Below are 22,271 nucleotides of genomic sequence, written 5' to 3'. Positions count from 1 at the left end.
CTGGTAGCATGCCGCGACAGCGTGGACGTGAACCGTATGTGCAGTTGACGGACTTTGAGCGAGGGCGTATAGTGGGCATGCGGGAGGCCGGGTGGACGTACCGCCGAATTGCTCAACACTTGGGGCGTGAGGTCTCCACAGTACATCGATGTTGTCGCCAGTGGTCGGCGGAAGGTGCACGTGCCCGTCGACCTGGGACCGGACCACAGCGACGCACGGATGCACGCCAAGACCGTAGGATCCTACGCAGTGCCGTTAGGGGACCGCACCGCCACTTCCCAGCAAATTAGGGACACTGTTGCTCCTGGGGTATCGGCGAGGACCATTCGCAACCGTCTCCATGAAGCTAGGCTACGGTCCCGCACACCGTTAGGCCGTCTTCCGCTCACGCCCCAACATCGTGCAGCCCGCCTCCAGTGGTGTCGCGACAGGCGTGAATGGAGGGACGAATGGAGACGTGTCGTCTTCAGCGATGAGAGTCGCTTCTGCCTTGGTGCCAATGATGGTCGTATGCGTGTTTGGCGCCGTGCAGGTGAGCGCCACAATCAGGACTGCATACGACCGAGGCACACAGGGCCAACACCCGGCATCATGGTGTGGGGAGCGATCTCCTACACTGGCCGTACACCACTGGTGATCGTCGAGGGGACACTGAATAGTGCACGGTACATCCAAACCGTCACCGAACCCATCGTTCTACCATTCCTAGACCGGCAAGGGAACTTGCTGTTCCAACAGGACAATGCACGTCCGCATGTATCCCGTGCCACCCAACGTGATCTAGAAGGTGTAAGTCAACTACCCTGGCCAGCAAGATCTCCGGATCTGTCCCCCATTGAGCATGTTTGGGACTGGATGAAGCGTCGTCTCACGCGGTCTGCACGTCCAGCATGAACGCTGGTCCAACTGAGGCGCCAGGTGGAAATGGCATGGCAAGCCGTTCCACAGGACTACATCCAGCATCTCTACGATCGTCTCCATGGGAGAATAGCAGCCTGCATTGCTGCGAAAGGTGGATATACACTGTACTAGTGCCGACATTGTGCATGCTCTGTTGCCTGTGTCTATGTGCCTGTGGTTCTGTCAGTGTGATCATGTGATGTATCTGACCCCAGGAATGTGTCAATAAAGTTTCCCCTTCCTGGGACAATGAATTCACGGTGTTCTTATTTCAATTTCCAGGAGTGTACATGTGTAAACATATCAAGTAGTGTAAAAGATGTATAGAAAATGCAGCCTTTTATACTGAGAAAGATGTTTGCATTATAAGCGAAACTTTTCGGAGGTTACCTGATGACGAGGAGCTCATTTGGTTTCGGGTTATTACTTTTTATATATGGTAAAAGCAGTGATCAAAGAAAAAGCTGTTAATTTCCTACATGAGCCATGTGTGGCTTGTGTTCGCCCCTTATCTCATTTGACATCCTGTTTTTACTGTACTACCACTTCGCTATGTTAATTTCAATTACTGGTGTCACCGAGTTGCCGCCTTGCCTGCCCGTGAGCGGCAGCAGCGTCGGTTATGGATATAAGCCCTGGCGTATTATCTCTGCTAACTGCTGTTATTTCCAGGTTGTCGTGTGTTCGGAGTTAGTTCGGATCTGCCAGTGAGTTGGAATGTGCCAGCAGTTAGTTCGGATCTGGCAGTGTTTGAGCTGGCATGCGGCACAAGTTCAGTCGGGGCGTAGCAGCAGTGAGGTCCGAACCGCCATGACTCGCCCAACGGTTGCCGACACACATGACTGGAGCGGGGACTACTTTGGTTGGTCGTCGGTCGGTCGTCTTGCTGGACGACGTGTATTTGGCTGGCGATCGCTTAAGGGTAGGCTGTGTATGCCGACACGTGATTCGTACCTGTTATTGTACAGGCACTGCCGTTAGTATTGTCTAGTTCTTCGTGCAAGTGTTCGTGAATTTTGTGTAGTTTGTGTGATTCTGACAAGTTATTTTAAATGTTGTCGGCGTATTGGCTCTGGGCAGTCGGTCGGTTGGTGTGGATCAGCCAGGAAGTCACCGCACGGCGCAGTCGGCCGGGCCCGCTGGCGGTCTCTGTGCAATATCGGAGTGTGTGGGAGCTGTACCGATTGCTACAGGGTTCGTGGCTCACCGACCCAGGACATCAAGGTTGAGTGGTGATTTAATTACCGAAGCCAGACTGTTCGCATTGTGCCGTTGGTTTTCATGGTTGGCTGTTGGGGGTATTCCCGTGAGAAACAGTGAGTGTTTAAGTTGGCGAAAGTTTGGCCACAATCCGGTGGACTTTAACTCTATTTTGGTTATTTGAAGTCCAAGAGCACCAGTGATATTTGCTGCTATGTGCCCGTTAGCGTTTCGGTTACCTGCCTTGGCTGCTGACGAAAAATTCAGGCAGTGACCTTTCGTCACCGTGTTGTCGCTGTCCAACACGTGTGTCTAGTTTTGACCGCTTATGCATACTTGGTTGTGGGCAGCTACTCCTTTCACGGTTTGGCTTTGGAGTTCCTTGTACATTGGTCAGGTGGAAAGCAAGTCGTCTTGTCGGTGGGTCCGTTGACTGTCTCTTGGCTGGGTTACCGGCGGATCGTACATTTCGGCTGACTACCTGTCTCCCCTAAGCGAACGTTAATATTTCAAGTGCAGACCGACCCGCGGAAATTTATGAGCGCCGCTGGCTGTACTGCCATTTCTTATTGGTGTTTGATTGTGTAATTTAATGGCTTATAGACGATGGTTTGAATTTGTATATTTTTAGTTGGCTTTTAAATAATGGGCCCTCAGCCAATTTAAAATTGAAAGTTCCTTACTTGTCAAGTCTTGCATTGGTTGGGCCTTCAGCCTTTTTTAAAATATTTTTTTAGATAAAGATTTGGGTCTTCTGCCTTTTGAAAGTTTATTGTCGTTGTGTTTTTCAACCATGGGCCTCCAACCGCTTTAAAATTTAAGTTACTTAGGTGTTAAATCTTAGATTGTTGGGGCCTTCAGCCTGTGTAAAATATTGTTTTCAAGCTTTGGGTCTTCTGCCTACTAAAAATTATTTTAGTTGTTTTAAGCAGTCGGCCTTCAGCCGTTTTTAAATTAAAGTTCTTGTCTTTCATGCATCAGACTTCGTGGGGCCTTCAGCGTAATTGAAGATAAGGCCTTCTACCTTGTGTTTTTTTAAATTAATTTTGCATGCAGTATTACATCATGGGCCTTACGCCCTCTTTAAATTAAACTTGTTTGCTTTTCAAATGTTACATTTGTTGGGCCTTCAGCCAAGTTACAGAACTTACGTGAGGCCTTCTGCCTTCTAAATATTCTGTTTTGAGTCTGAATTTTTAGTTAATGACTTTCAGCCGCTTTTAAATTTAAGTGGTTGTGCCCTTAAGGCATAACGTAGTGTGGCCTATTCAGCCGATAACTAAGTTCAAAAATTTTTGCTGTATTGTTTGGACAACTAAATAAAATTATGCGTGTTTGAGTGTAACTGACAGCCCCCTTTTGACCCCTTTCCACAAGTCCAAGCACCTGTTCTGTCCTGCGGACCTAAGCATGGCGTTTCACTACACAGTGAGAAGAATTTGGATTCGAACCTTGCCTACGTCGGCACTGTAATATTGTGGTTGAAGAAAGTATTTCATGATTTACCTCAAGTGATTGAGCGAAATTGTGAGGATAAGGTCATAGTTTATAGTAAATTTCTGTATTATACTGCTGTAATGCCAGAGCAAAGGCGAACTGCACATTCGTCGAAACGCACGAATGTACTGGTATATCTGTTTTCCTACAAACCTGGCAGCAACTGCTTACCACAAATTCACCCTTAACTGAGTTACAAATCCGAGAAAATCCGTCTCAAAAGTTGTATAACTGTAGCTCAACGAGAAACAGTTCAGAAGCGACACTTACAATTGATGCCGAGCTTCTGGGCGATGAGGTCTGCCAGGTCCTTGCAGTATCCCTCAAAGCGGTCGTTGCCCGTCAGGTTCTCTCCTGGTTCCTCCGTCCGGATCATTACGTACGGCTCCTCCTGGAAACAACGCATACATCACTGTGGAATGCTTCAAGTAGCACGGCATCATGTGACTCCAAAAGGAGAGGGCACTAAATGGAAGAACTGAGTTCCTAATAAACGTCTGGTCGTCTAGAAGATCCCTAAGGTTTCGCTTAATTACTTCAAGTAAGTCGTGGGATACTTTCTTCAGTAACTCAACGGCTAGTTCATATCCCTTCACCGCTTCCGCTGTATTTGACAATGTGGACCATCAAAATGTTCAAACGTGTGTAAAATCTTATTGGACTTAGCTGATAAGGTGACCCGTCCCTAAGCTTACACACTACTTAACCTCCTAAGGACAAACACACACACCCATACCCAAGGGAGGACTCGAACCTCCGCCGGGACCAGCCGAACAGTCCATGACTGCAGCGCCTTAGACCGCTCGGCTAATCCCGCTCGGCTGTGGACCATCGCTCTATGCTCTAATGTTTTCGATGTCTCAGCTTCCGAGAATTCTTCAGGGTAGTATGGCCATGGCCCATGCAACTCTTCTATCTCTCACGTTTCGTCCGAAGCTACGTTGGACATCTTCGGAGGTGCTCCTGGTTGTGCTAAGTCGGCCGACTCACCACAACCAGGAGCACCTCCGAAGATGTCCGACGTAGCTTTGGACGAAACGGCAGGGATAGAAGAGTTCTATGGACCACGGCCATACAACCCGGAAGAATTCTCGCCACCAGAAACATCCGGTCGTCAAATCAAATGGCTCTGAGCACTATGGGACTTAACTTCTGAGGTCATCAGTCCCCTAGAACTTAGAACTACTTAAACCTAACTAACCTAAGGACATCACACACATCCATGCCCGAGGCAGGATTCGAACCTGCGACCGTAGCGGTCGTGGGGTTCGAGACTGCAGCGCCTAGAACCGCTCGGCTACCCCGGCCGGCCCATCCGGTCGTGAAAGCCTTCACTGTATGGTTTTCAATGTCACTCACAACGGAAAAATAGACATTTGGGACATTTTTAATTAGTTAATAAATTCCGGGAATATGGTGTCAACCATATATGGCTTTACCTGTGGTTTCTAGATGGTTTTCTAATTTTAAAAGTGATCGCTTACCTCTGGGGCAAGAAGTGTGGGCACAACGTCCATTAACTACAAGGATGAAGCATCAAAATTACTGTAACACTTGTTTTTCGATAAACAGAGAGCTGTAGGTGCGTATGTCTGCTAAGAATTGAAAGTAAAGTAGACAACTGGTTCTGTCTTTTTATGAAAAATCATTACGGGTAGCAAGATATAATCCTGACACTGAAATAATCCAGAAAACAAGCTCCATTTGAGCCAGAATTTTGCTTCATCACTGCGACTGAAGAAGGGAATACACGCATGTATTCGAAGTCATTATGGGTTTATAGGGATTGTCACTCATGAATTCATAAACCAAGTTGTTTTCTCGGCGCACTGAATACCCGATGATGTTCCGGGATTGTAACGTCGTCATTCGTTATTATGCAAGATATTTCAAGTATACACCTGCTGTTGAAGACCTGTAGAAGGCATCTAGTTTCTCATTGTAGGACCAAATTTCTTATCGCGAATTTTTAGGTTGGAACCCTGGAAACGCCCTCAGACCAAATTTTTTTCAGGGGTAATGTTAATGATGCTTTCATAGTGTGTCACCATGAAAAGGACAAAATAATGGAGTTTTTGTAACATCTAAACTCCATTCATGATAGTATCCAAATCACAATGGAAACAGAAAAGACAGTTTGCCATTCTTGGACAGTCAGTTTAGAGGGAATTATGATAGCTCTCTAGTTTATTCAGTTCGCGCGCGCACATTTTAACTTATCTTAAACTATCACTGTCTCATGCTTGTTGGTATACAAATTACTCACAGTTTTCGTAGACAACTTGCCCGTCCAAGAGCACGTTTCAGCTTAAATCGATTTCGTGCCTGGCAGATTAACAAGGACTATCAGCTAAAAGGCCAGCAATGGAATAAGGAGCATAGTGCACCAGTATGATTCACAGCTAGCTTTTCTTCCGTGTTTTGGCAACTTCTTAAGCAAGATATCCAGAATCCTCCGGGAATTTCAAGAAGCCGTTTTCCCGTTCACAGTCTAAGACTTCTTACATCTTTGATGAATCATCTAGTGTTGCGGAACATTGGAGTCCTTAAAATGACCTACGGTTGTGGTATGACTTCGATGATTAAAACTGAGGCTCCGTGGATGAGCTTTGCGTAGAATATCAATGTTGTACTCCTTCTGCACCCCACTGACACAGCAATTGCGTAGCACTGTACATTACCGGAGGTTAAATGGACCATGACGAAACAACAGCTTTGGCTGCAGGAACGCCGTCTGGAGGTTGTGGTGATACGCGTGGCTGTGGTTCTAAGTATCCGGGACAGCAGCTGTCAGCTGGCCAGTGCATCCACTGACTTCCACAATTTGGTCTAAGTGAATACTACACAACAGACTGACGGCAGTGGCAAACAGCTATAACAAGAGAGCTGAGGCTCGCAGTTCTGCCGTCGAGGGCCTTGGCCATCGGCGGAGTGGTCGGTCTCGCAGTAACAATCTCGTCGAAACTGTGAAATACTAGCAGCTCCCTAATACATGGTACGCCGTGGGTAGTAGATTTCTTCGAGAATGATAGTGAACGACGAGCAACAGTATTCCCGGAACATCAAAGAGCATCATTAATTTGCCGCTTAGACTGGCACAGTCATCGAGATTTACTGTCTCCCACAGCCTTCTCCAGCGCGAATTGTCCTCATAATGGCATCAGGACGACGCTCCGTGTCAGGCAGCATCGAATAGCAGCAGGATTTTGGCTAACAACAATATGACTTGTTTCGTACTTACTCAGTTCGGTGGGTCCGGCCCCGTGTGACATTTTCCTGTTACCTACAAATGAAAAACTTAAAACGGAAGCGTTTCCAGGATGCGGGGCAGATGAACCAAAGTACCGGTGAAAGCACTGCACAAAATTAATTCGTATGATTTTGAAACCTGCTGGCCGGAGTGGCCGTGCGGTTCTAGGCACTACAGTCTGGAGCCGAGCGACCGCTAGGGTCGCAGGTTCGAATCCTGCCTCGGGCATGGATGTGTGTGCTGTCCTTTGGTTAGTTAGGTTTAAGTAGTTCTAAGTTCTAAGGGACTGATGACCTTAGAAGTTAAGTCCCATAGTGCTCAGAGTCATTTGAACCATTTTTTTTTTATTTTGAAACCTATTACAATCAATGGGTGGATTTTTTGGGTCATTTCATTAGGTCTGCTGGAGTTGGTTTTTGAAGCTCATACAATTCTGTAAACAGTGAGCTACAGCGATGAGGCAAAACATTGTGACTCTACTCATCACAGAACTGAATGCCACTTGGGGGGTGTTGCAGATACGTGATATGGTAAGGAAAACACAGCCTGAGGTGAAAAAAGTCGTGGGATAGTGATATATACACATACAGATGTCGCTAGTATAGCGTACACGGGGTAGAAAAGGGGAATACATGTGTACTGTGCCGAAGGTATCATCGCCACATGTCCGACGCCTCTGAATGCCGCTGGCAACCTTCCCGCGTCGTTACTACAGTGTGGCGCGGCCGGCGACATTCAGGTGTCGCCCTCTGCCGACTGCCATGAGGACCATACGAGGAGGACGGTTGCAACCAGGCAGCGAGACGGACTGCGTCAACCTGCTACACGACGTGATCGGGACAGAAGATGCCTATCGTCGGATCGGTGACACCGTGGATAATACCGGTCGTTAACCTTTTTGAGTTACAGTGAGCTGTGGTGATTGGAACGGTTGTCACCCAGGGGTCTGAATACCGGGCATGTTCTATGTGGATCAGCTGTGGCGTATATTTAACAAGGGGACCCTCCATACTGTTAACCACGGACTTTAATGAGTTTCAAATATGTTTTAGAGGCATTTACCCTGAGTACCTGGCTATCCGGTTTTTTAGCGACGGGCCTTGGTTTTTTCGAAGTTCACTGCGTGCTTTCTATACCCGTAACAATACATACATCTCGAACAAGTCAGCGTAGCGCAGCGGTAAAGGTTGACGGCTACCGCGCTGGATGTACAGTGTTCGAATCCTGCTCGTGTCCTTTATTTAAAAAAAAAATCGACCGCATTTTTGAATTTTATTTCAAGGAATATCAACAAACAGAGTAAGGTGTGCGAAATTATAAAAATATATTCATTATAAATTTTTTCTGTCTCACAATATTACAAAATCTTATTTTTCATTGTCCACACCGCTTGATGTGCCAGAACAGTATTGTGGGTGATGCTTATCATAGAAACAAACGAAGCACAAATTTTCGCAGTACCACGCGCATTTTACGAAAGCAACCGTCTTGCAGGCGCACGGTTTCTTCATGAGCGATACCGGGAAACACAATTGTTTTGCATCCAAAACGATTTCTCTTTCATCCGCTAATTTCGATGCGAACCATGCGTATCTAATCATGCTTTCAAAATTAGGTGCGCTGAATTGATGTAGCATTAGCGTACGTAATTTTATCGAATCTTCGGTAGGAGCGATCTCTCTATTGTCTTTCATCAAGTCGGGAGCATTCTGAATAATTTTCGTGAAGATTTTCACCTGTCAGTAAAAATGAACATCGCAGGGTTGGCAATAAGGAGTGCACTTTGGTGGCAAACCTTGATTCAGGGCGCAGGTGCTTGCTTTGCTTGCATCAGTGAATATCGTATAAAGTTAATTCGGTTTGCTCTCCCCACGTACCGATAATGTACAAACATTTTTTTCTGTCCCAAGTAGGGAAGAATTACAGAACGCAAAAATTCTTCGTACACCAGTTTCGTGAACTTCCCACATTTCGTGCAGGACACGACTACATTTCTGTATATCCCAGTTAATTCGTCTACTCGTTTTTGAACGTTAGGATCAAATAAAAAAAAAACATAGTTGCAACAGGCTTTGAACACGGTATCTCCAGCGAATTAGCCGTAAAACTTTACCACTGCGCTACGCTCACTTGCTCAGAATGCATCTAATGTTATGGTATACGAAGCGCATAATGAACTTCAAAATCGATTTTCTCAAAAACCAAGGCCCGTCGCTAAAAAACCGGATACCTGGTACTCAGGGTAAGTGCCTCTACAACATACACTCCTGGAAATTGAAATAAGAACACCGTGAATTCATTGTCCCAGGAAGGGGAAACTTTATTGACACATTCCTGGGGTCAGATACATCACATGATCACACTGACAGAACCACAGGCACATAGACACAGGCAACAGAGCATGCACAATGTCGGCACTAGTACAGTGTATATCCACCTTTCGCAGCAATGCAGGCTGCTATTCTCCCATGGAGACGATCGTAGAGATGCTGGATGTAGTCCTGTGGAACGGCTTGCCATGCCATTTCCACCTGGCGCCTCAGTTGGACCAGCGTTCGTGCTGGACGTGCAGACCGCGTGAGACGACGCTTCATCCAGTCCCAAACATGCTCAATGGGGGACAGATTCGGAGATCTTGCTGGCCAGGGTAGTTGACTTACACCTTCTAGAGCACGTTGGGTGGCACGGGATACATGCGGACGTGCATTGTCCTGTTGGAACAGCAAGTTCCCTTGCCGGTCTAGGAATGGTAGAACGATGGGTTCGATGACGGTTTGGATGTACCGTGCACTATTCAGTGTCCCCTCGACGATCACCAGTGGTGTACGGCCAGTGTAGGAGATCGCTCCCCACACCATGATGCCGGGTGTTGGCCCTGTGTGCTTCGGTCGTATGCAGTCCTGATTGTGGCGCTCACCTGCACGGCGCCAAACACGCATACGACCATCATTGGCACCAAGGCAGAAGCGACTCTCATCGCTGAAGACGACACGTCTCCATTCGTCCCTCCATTCACGCCTCTCGCCACACCACTGGAGGCGGGCTGCACGATGTTGGGGCGTGAGCGGAAGACGGCCTAACGGTGTGCGGGACCGTAGCCCAGCTTCATGGAGACGGTTGCGAATGGTCCTCGCCGATACCCCAGGAGCAACAGTGTCCCTAATTTGCTGGGAAGTGGCGGTGCGGTCCCCTACGGCACTGCGTAGGGTCCTACGGTCTTGGCGTGCATCCGTGCGTCGCTGCGGTCCGGTCCCAGGTCGACGGGCACGTGCACCTTCCGCCGACCACTGGCGACAACATCGATGTACTGTGGAGACCTCACGCCCCACGTGTTGAGCAATTCGGCGGTACGTCCACCCGGCCTCCCGCATGCCCACTATACGCCCTCGCTCAAAGTCCGTCAACTGCACATCCGGTTCACGTCCACGCTGTCGCGGCATGCTACCAGTGTTAAAGACTGCGATGGAGCTCCGTATGCCACGGCAAACTGGCTGACACTGACGGCGGCGGTGCACAAATGCTGCGCAGCTAGCGCCATTCGACGGCCAACACCGCGGTTCCTGGTGTGTCCGCTGTGCCGTGCGTGTGATCATTGCTTGTACAGCCCTCTCGCAGTGTCCGGAGCAAGTATGGTGGGTCTGACACACCGGTGTCAATGTGTTCTTTTTTCCATTTCCAGGAGTGTATTTGAAGCGAATCAAAATCCGTGATTTACAGTATGGAGGGTCCCCTTGTAAGAGAACTCTGCAGGAAGGGGAGTCCGAAAACTTGTCATGTTACTCATATGTACTATATTCAGATGGTTATTTTCGTGTCTCTTCCAGGGACTATTTCTGATAGTTGTGTTTGTCTTTTGTAACTGTTTGAATTGAGCAAAGATAGACTATTGAGGAACTGCAGTAATTGTGATAGTATGAGCGCATGTGTTATATTCATTTCTGGTTGGAAAGTTTTCTTTGCCAGGGTACCAAATTAAATTAAATTAAACATTACATTGTAAAGTTTTTTGACATATTGTTTTAAATCAATTATTTCGTGTTGTTTTTAAAAGTTTGGTTTTAAGAGTATAAGTGGATTTTTGTGGATGGTTAGTTACAATAAAATTATGCTTAGAACTGTTGTATTACGCCTAATTCCTCATCCCCAGCCCTTCCACTTAACGCTCTGTACAGTACTCAGGTGATTCTGTGCGTAAACGTTTCCGTCGTGGTTATGGCGCTACGACGGGATTTAACAGACTTTAACCGCGCTATGGTAGTTGGAGCTAGACGCACGGGACATACCATATAGGAAATCTTGCAGTGAACACATGGTGTGTCGTGGGCCGATCACTCTGTTTTTAAAATAACTGAAAAGCCACGATCGTTTCAGTAGTTTATTAGATGACCGGTTTCAGCACTCTGAAGGTGCCATCATCTGATCTGAAACGTGGATTAACATATACAAAACCATATGGACATCATGGCACATGGCAATCATTTTTTATTGGTTGTGACAATGATTTTATAAGACGTTCTGCCTCATGTGCCATGATGTCTACATGGTTTCATAAATCCACGTTTCACATCTGATGATGGCACCTTCAGAATGCTGAAACCGGTCATCTAATAACCGATTAAAGTGATCGTGACTTTTCTATTATTTTAAATATAGGAAATCATTAGGGAATTCAATATTTCGTGATCCACAGTGTCAGTCCCAGGAACAAAAGATTTCAGGTGTTTTCTCTCACTACGGACAACGCAGTGGCCGATGGCTCTCCACTTAACGACCGAGAGCGTTGGCGTTTGTTTTCGGATCGAATTGAGGAACCGATGTTTCCTAGCCTGTGACGATCTCCGACAAAAAACCTGTCAGGATCAGCCTCATAGCGCGCAATGCATTCCGCGCATATGATCCTTGGTTACCCCATAGGGTCTTCCATTAGGCGGCGGGGTACCCAGCGGGCGCTGGTGGACGAGTGTCTGCACGTTCCATTATTTCAGGACTCACAGCTGCGTGAGGCCGGCCGGTATGCGGGAGAACGGACAGGCCAGCGCGACCGAGTTGCGATGATGACAGACACCTCACCCAACTACCCGCCGTCATTTTTCTCACTGCCAGGTCACTGTAGACAATCTACAACCGCCTATGAACATGCGCGATGCTCTGGTTTTCGACCAAAGAAACTCAATGACTGCTTTCTGCTTGGGATGTACCTCCGTTACAGAAGCCATTATGAAGGCTGAATTAGTGCCGCCACCTATCAGAACTTAATGAAACTATAGGGACTGGAACGGAAATATTCCACAATTTTCCACAACAAATTCTGCATTTTTTCAACTGAAATTGGCCCAGAAAAAAATGTGTTCCAGTATTTATCAAAAACCTCTCGTTACAGTTAAAAGTGCATTGGGCGTGTTTGTGATGTTGAAATACTCACCACTATGGTGGTCACGATGTACGTCTTGTTCTTCTTGCTATCCGCACTCGTTCTGAGCCTCATGTACTTGGCAGCTACAGGAGTCAGACCCAGTTCGTCGGACCATTCAGCTACCTGAAATATAATACCAATTTCACAGATAAGTGGAGTGAGAAACTAAATCAAAAATCGATAGTTAAAATAAGAAACAGTATTCTTTGAACATTGTTAATTGTAGTCCTCCGTGAGCTAGACACGTCCTTCAGTAGAAGTCTTTACAACTTTCAGTTTAATAATCTGGTTAAAGCGTTGACTACGTCTTCATTTTCATCCCTCTGCAAAAGCCCTGTCTTGAGGAACTCAATGAAATTAAATTTTCTTTATGAGATTATTTTGTCAGAAACGACTTCTTCAATCCTGTTGTTGCTAATTTTTATAATTCGATCGTTTCCTCTCTGAATTCTTGAAATATTTTGAACTCTTGGTCCTACTACACCATTCAAAAGAGCGTCCAAATTCATATTTGATTCAGAAGGGTTATCTATGATCGAAATAGACAAGGCGACAGAAGTGATAACAGGTATCATAAAGAACATCTGAATCAACAACATGATCTACGTAAAGTCTTGAAAGAATTCTTGAAGACATACACGGCGTGTTGGCTCCTTCTATAGTAAAAGAGCTAGAATACGCGTTGTAAGCCATGCTTTTCAACTCAGGATAAGAATCTTACAGGCCAATGGCACTTTACAGGAAACTTTTATGGTACTCACCTTAGCGATTGCGCTGTTGACTGTCATTTCGACCACTTGTAACGTGTAGTTACGGCGACGACCGTCGTCGTTAAACCGCACTTCACCAGTCAGGCCGTCTAGCTCCACCTGCGCATACGACAATACCGATTTTTTCCGAGAGCAGTTATTTACTGTAAAAATAATTTCATTTCTACAGTGGGTAAGAGATAGTGACATTCTAATATAACTACTTCTAGTAAATTTTTTGCGTGGTGTCACCACGTTTTTATATACCCGTTAGGATGAAGGCTGACTTACTGACTTTGTATTTCCTCTAGAATATGAAGCCCTAACACAAAAATAAAGCTAATGTAGTCATAAATCCTCCACCGGCGACTGCTGTGGCGTTCATTTTTCTGATATGTCATCATCAACGCAGAATATATTTAGCAGCTATATAACGTAGCTCTTCTGATTGCAGTATCCGTTTCGTCTCCATCTAGTCGTGCGATTCCCTTGGGCAAAATTTAGTGATACCGACCTGAGCTTGCTTCACTTTATGCGATTACGCCGAGAGGACCTTACGCTGTTACACACCTCTTTCCACTGAATCTTCTTTCTTTCTCGCTTTCACCAGTCATCCTCCGCGCGAATCTGCAGAAGGTCATGGTTTCCATCTCTTCACTTTTCCTTTGGTCTGTCTAGTGATCTTCTTCCACAGGGAGTAAACTCCATGGAGTTCAAAGTTCCAACTGTGTTTGTCCGTCCTAGCGACAAGTCCAGCCCATACATGCGGTGTGGTTCTCATCACGTCTACAGTATTTGGCCTATTGTAAATTTCAACCAGCTCACAATTACGTTTGACCCTCAATTTCGCTGTGACGTCATCTGTACCGGACCGTAGATCTTCCTTAAGACTTTCAGCTCGGAAACGGAGGATTATTTGTGACTTTGTGACCCGGTAGTCAGGGAGAGGCAGGATAAGGCAACGATTGTGGATCGGGCCGTAATCAGCTACTGTTGGCTACCGTAAACATATACACTTTATTTGAGCAAATAATTTTCAAAAATCAATTCAAAAGAGTTTACAACAATGACAGCTGAAGGCGTTACTAAGAAAGAATTCAAAATTATTAGTCGCCTGACGGCCACAAGCAACTTCGGAATTCTCAACAGCTGAAGGCCTGAATTACAAATAAGGAAGACAGTTACACGTTAAAACATTAAGGTAAATTTTAAACAATTATGACAACTTGACCAAGTAAGACGGAGTGATCCACAGACATTCCTCCCTGGATCGAATTGAGGAAGGTGACTACAGCTGTGTAAGTGGTGAGACTGGTAGCCAAGAGTAATATTCACCTAAGGAGGGCAACTCAAACTAGAGACGGTTTAAACGCCGATAAACCTTCTTAGCAAATCCACCTAACGCCAGATAACCAATACAACGATGGAATACTTCAGGCGAGAGCGAAATGACAGACAGCACTGCGCTTCCAGAAAGCGGTGTTTAAAACACCAAAAGGCAGAAGGAACCAAGATAGACAAGGAAAACAATTATCCATACCCCAATCGAGGAAGCTGTCAAATTACACGCCATGCCGGACAGCATCGGCAAGTCGAGGGAAAGTACACTGTCGCAAATTACGCTAACCTCCAGGGCAGGTAAGTGGAGCGTTAGCGGCCAGTAGGCAGTAAGATACCGCTCGTTGCACTTCACCAATAATAACACTAAATTGAAACTAATATCAAGCAGTGGAAGGCGGCTAATAGCATCCGCCAACCTGACAGACTCCTCTTGCTGCAGTTGGTCTCACCGACCCTGGGAGCAGCAACACGCAAACAACAGCGAGATCTCAAACAGTGGAGGTTTAACTACTGGATAAGGTTCACTCAACTTCAAACGTCCTGGATTCGGTCGTTAGCTACAGCCCCTCGATCCGACAGTGCCTGCACTCCGCCAGTGATCCCGACCTGCCCACGTGATGCGGACCTCCTCGCTGCTCCGTCCGAAGCCGAACTGCCTGACGCACACGACGATCCGGAAATACAAGCGGTCGTACCAAAGTATTGGCTATTGATAACCGCTGCTGCTGCAGCTCGCGGACAATCAATACGAGCAAACTCAGTGGCACCATTAACACAAGAAGGAAACGAGACGCCACTGCAGTTATTACAAGACTCCATGTTATGAACGGCAAGAACGTGAGCCGCACACGGCTCAGACTTCTTCTGGGACACTCTAAGTATCGTAAACATATAGCTCTATGGATCTGATGAACGTTTTGTGCGGCTGAAGAACTCAGGTTAAAGTACGAGAGATTTACACTGGAATCCTTGCTTTGATTTCTGCCTCACACGATTCATCCGCTGTAAAGTTTACTCCCAGATATTTAACATTATGGACTCTCATATAGGATCGGTTTTTATTGGAGTGGGTTCCTTGAATGGGTATGAGTCCTGTTCACCATAAGATACACGGTCTTCGATTCAGTCACAAGGACACTCCCGCCTCCACGTTGTGGCCTGTGACCAAAAGTACTTCGACACCCTATTTAATGCAGAATTGAGAACTAAATGTCACGAGAAGCGGACGCAGGGTGGAAGTCACTAGAGAAGCAGTGAAAACAGAATAGGTTGGCCAGAAGAGCTCACTGACTTTGAACGTGGACTGGTAATTGGATTTGACCAGTGTAACAAATCACTCAGGGACTTTCAACCCTTACAGATCTGACCAGGTCAACTGCCGGTGACGTGATTGTGAAGCGGAAACCTAAGGAACAACGACAGCTAAACCAAGACCCGGTAGACGTGATGTACTGAAGCACGGCAACCGTCGAGCATTGGTGAGGGTGGTTGTGAAAATTAGCATGACATCAGCAGAAGCCATCACTTGTGAGCTCCAGAGTGCTAACAGTAATCTAGCTAGAGCAGTGACTGTCCGTGGGGAATTTAAGGGAACGGTATAATAGTCGAGCAGCCCCTCATACGCCATGGCCTGGCCAGATGATCAGTCGTAGAAGCTGATGGTAGAGCTCGCGTGTGGCGCAGACCTCACGAAGCGGCGGACCCAACTTGTCAACAAAGCACTGGTAAAGCTGATGGTGACTCCATAAGGGTGCCGGCTATGTTTACATTGAATGTACTGTGTCTTCCAGCCAAACAAAACCGATCATTCGATTGGAAATGGTTACCTTCGGCTACTCGGAGACTGTCTGCAGCCGATCATGGACTTCCTATTCCCAAACTACGTTGGAATTTTTATGGATGACAGTGCGCCATGTCAGCGGTCCACCATTATTCACGGTTATTTTGAAGACCATTCGTAACAATTAGTGAATGATTTGGCCACCAAAATCGTCCAACATGAATGCCACCGAACATAAACAAGAGGTCAGTTCGTGCATAACTTCGTGCATCGACACTTTTGCAGTAATGGACAGCTATAGAGGTAGCATAGCTCACTATTTCTGCAAGGTCTGCCAACGAATTTTTGAGTTGATATCATTCCAAGTTACTGCCCTACACCTGCAAATAGGACGTTCGAGATGATATGAAGAAGTGTAGTGGCACCACCGTTTAAAATAGGGAAAGTTAGTTTTGTGCAATATTCTGGGTACAAGCTACAGCCAGGTGCGGACCGGATCGCAGTGAGTAACTCATACCGACAGTTTCGAAGTAGAATAGAGGCCACAGCGCCGTCAAATTGCTGAAAGAGAATACATAGCTGTCTTGCATGTCGCAGATCACAGGCAGAAGTGGCCCGCTGGCCAACTTAGCATGTTATGAGTACATGACGCAAAGCGGCTCATATGGCAAAACAGAGGTGCACAGCCACATATAAACAGGTGCGGATTTGCAACGAGATTCATTCAAGTGTGGCAGCTCTCCTGGACAGCAGGGCCTGTCACACCACCATCTACATACAGCAACAGATGGGGCGCCAGCGTTTCAAGCCATGGCGGGTCGCTCGTTAGACCCTCTCAGGCCGACGTCGGGTCCATAGCCAGCCAGCGGAGGGCCACTCCATGGCTTACTACCGTGGGCAGTCGTCCTGGTTTGCAACACACGCCGGAGGCATCCCAAGGCGAGGGCCGCAGATTCAGACACCGGATAGTTGGCGCTTGTTGTCACCACGATCTCAGCCACACCAGCGAGAAACACGCAGCTGGCCGCCTGCAGCTCACACCGAGCAGTGCTGAGTTGGCAGGGATGCAGACCGCTGAGCCAGCTGCCGGCATCCTGATGACGACGCAACTCCGCTGGTGTACAAGGCCAATACACAGTGCATGCACAGGTCACTGAGGTAGCAATTCCGTGTGAAGCCATTTCTCAGACAATGAAGTGGTGTCCTCAGCACTGTGGGACCCAGTGACGCAGATCGAGAGGAACGGGCGCACTGTAGTTGGAAACAATAAATCACTTAAAAAGCTCGGACGAGTCTTACTACAGTGCCTTCTAACTCTTCGCACTACATTTGTTCATCCTGATACATTTGGTGGCAGAAGCCGCCACTACAGAAGTATCCCACGACTTTTGTCACCTTTGTTTATATTCCAGTACCGTGGACTGCAAACACACACGTGCTCTAGGGGTAGCGTCTTTGATCAGTAATCAAAACGTTCTAGGGTCTGGGTTCGAAACCCATCACCGCTTAAAATTTCAGTTAATAATCAGCATTCATGATCCATGATTTCAGGCATAAGAAGTTGCCCTCATTCTGCTAACGGCGTTGTCAAAGAGGGTGCAAGAGGGTACAGAGGTTCTGGGAACTCTCTTGTCCTCGGGGTGGGAAAATGACCCTAAAGGCGGAAGAATTAGCAGTGATCAAAGGCATGCGCATGAAGAAGGCAACGAAAACTACTGCATTAAAGACACATAAAGTGTATCTACAAACGTGCGGCCGATAATTGAAAAAGTGCCATGAGGGTATTTCCATTGGCAAAAGATTCCAAATAGTCCCCATTTGGATATGCGGGAGGTGACTGCTAAGGGGCAGGTGGCCATGAGAAAAAGACAGAGTAACCAATTCTGGGGGTGGAATGTAAGAAGCTTGAACGTGTTACGGAAGCTAGAAAATCCGAAAAGAGAGATGCAGTGGCTTAGTCTAGATATAACAGGTGTCAGTGAAGTGAAATGGAAGGCAGAAAAGGATTTCTTGTCAGATGAGTGTAGGATAATATCAACAGCAGCAGAAAATTCTGTAACAGGAGTAGGATTCGTCATTAATAGAAAGGTAGGGCAGAGAGTGTGTCACTGTGAACGGTTCTGTGACGGGATTGCTCTTGTAAGAATCGACAGCAAACCAACACTGACAACGATAGTCAGGTATACATTCTGATGTCGCAAGCTGAAGAGGAAGAGATAGAGGAAGTATATGAGGATATTAAAAGGGTAATATTGTATGTACAGGGAAATCAAAATCCGCTAGTCATCGGGAACTAGAATGCAGTTGTGGGGGAAGGAATAGAAGAAAAGATTACAGGATAGTATGGGCTTGGGACAAGGAGTGAGAGAGGGCAAAGACTAATTGAGTTCTGTAATAAATTTCAGCTACTAACAGCTAATACTCTGTTCTAGAATCGCAAGAGGAGAATGTATACATGTAAAAGGCCGTGAAGTACCAGAAGATTTCAATCAGATTACATGATTGTCTGACACAGGTTCCGATATCAGATACTGGATTGTAAAGCATATACAGGAGCAGATATAGACTGAGATCACAATGCAGTCCGGCGACGTACCATCTGACTTCCGGAAAAATATCATTCACACAATTCCGAAGATAACAACAGCAGGCAAGTGCGAAAATTGTCGCACAAGTAGCTTAAGAGCTCAGGCATCAAAGTTACTGACAAAAATAATACACAGAAGGATGGAAAACAAAATTGGAGATGTGTTAGATGACGATCAGTTTGGCTTTAGGATAAGTAAAGGAACAAGAGAGGCAATTCTGATGTTGCGGTTGATAATGGAAGCAAGACTAAAATGAATCAAGACACCTTCATAGGATTTGTCGGTCTGGAAAAAACATTCGACTGTGTAAAATGCTGCAAGATGTTCGAAATTCTGAGAAAAATAGGGGTAATCTATAGGGAGTGACGGGAATATACAATATGTACAAGAGCCAAGAAGGAACAATAAGGGCTAAGACAGGAACGTAATCTTTCACCCTTACTGTTCAATCTATATATCGAAGAAGCACTGATGGAAATAAAAGAATGGTTGAGGAATGGAATTCAAATTCAAGGTGAAAGGATATAAATGATATGATTCGCTGACCACATTGCCATCCTGAGGGAAAGTGAAGAAAAATTAAATGATTTGTGGAATAGAATTAACAGTCTAATTGAGAGTAAATCGAAGGAAGACGAGCAATGAGAAGTACCAGAAATGAGAACAGCGTACAATTTAACAACAGGATTGATGGTCACGAAGTAGATGTAGTTAAGTAGTGCTACTGCCTAAGCAGCACGATAACCAATGACGGGCAGAGCAAGGAAGATATCAAAAGCAGACTAGCAACGGCAAACAGGGCAGTCCTCACCAAAAGAAGTCTACTAGTATCAGGCATAGGCCTTCATTTGAGGAAGAAGTTTTGGAGAATGCAAGTTTGGAGCACAGCATTGTGTGTAGTGAAACATGGACTGTGGGAAAACCGGAACAGAAGAGAATTGAAGCATTTGAGATGTGGTGCTACAGACGAATGTTGGCGGACCGCATCAAACCAGTCACAACACTGATGGCTCAAAAAAAAAAAAGAAAAAATTTTCGACCTTCACCACTTGTTTATTTTTATGCCTTTAGAATGCATTCCTAATTTTTCGTAATATAGTTTCCTCATCTCAGCTGTACAATCAGTGGACATGTCTGACAGGACACAAGCCACTGAGGACGGTGGGGATTGTAGCCGGGAGCCGAGGACATATCTCAAACAAATATCCACATTGACTCATGCTCATAAATTAAGGATAATTGCAGAATGTGGTGCCACACACCGTGGCACTACACAAAACTGGCGCATAGCATAGGCACATAGGGAACACAAACGACACAGATCTATAAGTCCACGGTGATAAGTTGAGAAAACCGTCCCGAAACACATGTGCTACTAAACGCCACGGTTTCCTGTTCATGTACCCCGACACCAGTATGGAATATGATCACCATGTACACGTACACAGGCCGCACAACAGGATGGGAAACTCTGGGTCAGGTGGTCGGGCAGCTGCTGGGGTACAACCTCCCATTCTTGCACAAGTGCCTGTCGCAAGCTCCTGAAGTGTCGTAGGGGTTTGAAGACGTACAGCGATACGCCGACCGATAGCATCCCCAGACGTGCTCGATGGGATTTAGATCTGAAGAACAGACAGGCCACTCCATTCGTCTGATATCTTCTGTTTCAAGGTGCTCCTCCACGATGGCAGCTCGGTGGGGCACTCAGTTATCATCCATCAGGAGGAAGGTGGGACCCACTGCACCCATGACGTCCCGATACACCTGACCTGTTACAGTTCCTCTGTCAAAGACATACGGGGTTGTACGTGCACCAATCATACATAATCCCACCCAGCACCATCAAACCACGACCTCCATACAGGTCCCTTTCAAGGACATTAAGGGGTTGTTATCTGGTTTCTGGGTCACGCCAGACGAAAACCCGGCGAGAATCACTGTTCAGACTATATCTGGAGTCGTATGTGAACATAACATGGGACCACTGTTCCAATGACCGTGTACTGTGTTCTTGACACCGGGCTTTACGAGCTCTCCTGTGACCAGGGGTCAGTGGAATGCACCTTGCAGGTCTCCGGGCGAATAAACCATGTCTGTCCAGTCGTCTGTAGACTGTGTGTCTGGCGACTAGTGTTCCAGTGGCTGTGGTAAGGTCTCGAGCAAGGCTACCTGCAGTACTCCGTGGTTGTCTGCGGGCACTGATGGTGAGATATCGGTCTTCTTGTGGTGTTGAACACTGTGGACGTCCTGTACTGTAGCGCCTGGACACGTTTCCTGTCTGCTGAATCGTTGCCATAATGTTGTGATCACACTTTGTGGCACACGGAGGGCCCGTTCTGTTTGACCAGCCTCCAGTCGCCCTAGTATTCTACCCCTCATAACGTCATCAATATGTGTTCTTTGAGCCATTTTCAACACACGGTCACCATTAGAGCGACTGAAAACGTCTGCGCACTTACTCGCTGCACCGTACTCTGACACGCACCAACACACCTCTTCATATGTGGACTGTTACCAGCGCCACCGTGCGACCGCATGGTCATACCCCGAGGTGATTTAAACCCGCAAACCGTCCACCAGAGCGTTGTTTCACCTTGTAGCAGCACTGTTCTTAATGCATGAGCATGAGTGTATATGGGATGACTGCTCCGGGTACTTTCAGTGTGAATGCATTATATCTTCCGCACTCCTGCAGGACTTTCCGAATGCTATGAGCAGAGAGCCTAGTTGAAACTGGCGCTACATGTGCGTTACGTGTCAAGAATTTGGGTTCGGCAGGAGGAATGTCCGTGTGGCTGAGCCGACTAAGGAACTGGGTCTAGACATGCAGCGGAGTATTCGCGTCTGACAAAAATGTTCAGTCCTCTCCACTGATTTAGTTCAATACCGAAAGGCGACTGAGTTCGTGATTTCTCGTAATATAGTTCTTTTACAGCTCCTGTTCAAACAGTGGTCTGTCCGGCACAAATTTTCAAACTTCACCATTGATTTATTTCAGTACCTGCAGGCGACTGAGGTCCTGACTTGATGTAGTATAGTTCAACACACACCACTGAGGACGGGGGTGATAGTAGCTGGTGAGCGGGGACACCCACGACGTATCTATGTGCATATATGTGACAGGATGGCCCGAGGTACTCTCATTCTGGATGCACAACATCTTCCAACTTCTTCAGGACTCTACGAATGCCATAAGCAGAGGGTCTAGTGGCAGTGGGCTTTACCTTTGTGTGACAGGTTCAGCCTTTGAGTTGGACAGGAAGGGTGTCCAAATGGCTGAGCCGTTTAAGAGAACTGTTCTAGTCAAGTGGCAGAGTATCTGGACTCGAGTCCCAGTAGAGCACAAGTATTCAGACTTCACCATTGATTTATTTCAATGCCTGTAGGCGACGGAATTCCTGATTTCTCGTAATAAAGTTGTTTTACGGCTCCTGTACCAGAAGCTGCGTGTGTTCTGTTGGACATGTCCGACAGAACATAAACAACTGAGGACATTGGGTTTGTACTTGGGAGCTGGGGGACATGTGCACAGGACATGCAACACATACCTACA

General features: G+C 46.6%; 1 protein-coding gene across 1 annotated transcript in view; it reads right to left on the bottom strand.

Annotated features, from left to right (window-relative positions):
* LOC126480997 (glutamate receptor 1-like) overlaps positions 1 to 22,271 on the bottom strand; it is a 502,527-nt gene that overhangs the window by 52,625 nt on the left and 427,631 nt on the right. Inside the window, exons 9-11 of the mRNA XM_050104443.1 lie at positions 13,022 to 13,129; positions 12,270 to 12,383; positions 3,868 to 3,988 (exon numbers count right to left, since the gene is read on the bottom strand). Of these exons, the coding sequence (XP_049960400.1) occupies positions 3,868 to 3,988; positions 12,270 to 12,383; positions 13,022 to 13,129 (343 nt within the window). The remainder of the gene's footprint in view (positions 1 to 3,867; positions 3,989 to 12,269; positions 12,384 to 13,021; positions 13,130 to 22,271) is intronic.

This window comes from Schistocerca serialis, chromosome 5 (genome assembly GCF_023864345.2).
Source record: "Schistocerca serialis cubense isolate TAMUIC-IGC-003099 chromosome 5, iqSchSeri2.2, whole genome shotgun sequence".
Classification (NCBI taxonomy): Eukaryota; Metazoa; Arthropoda; class Insecta; order Orthoptera; family Acrididae; genus Schistocerca; species Schistocerca serialis.
This window is presented reverse-complemented; position numbering and strand designations above follow the sequence as displayed.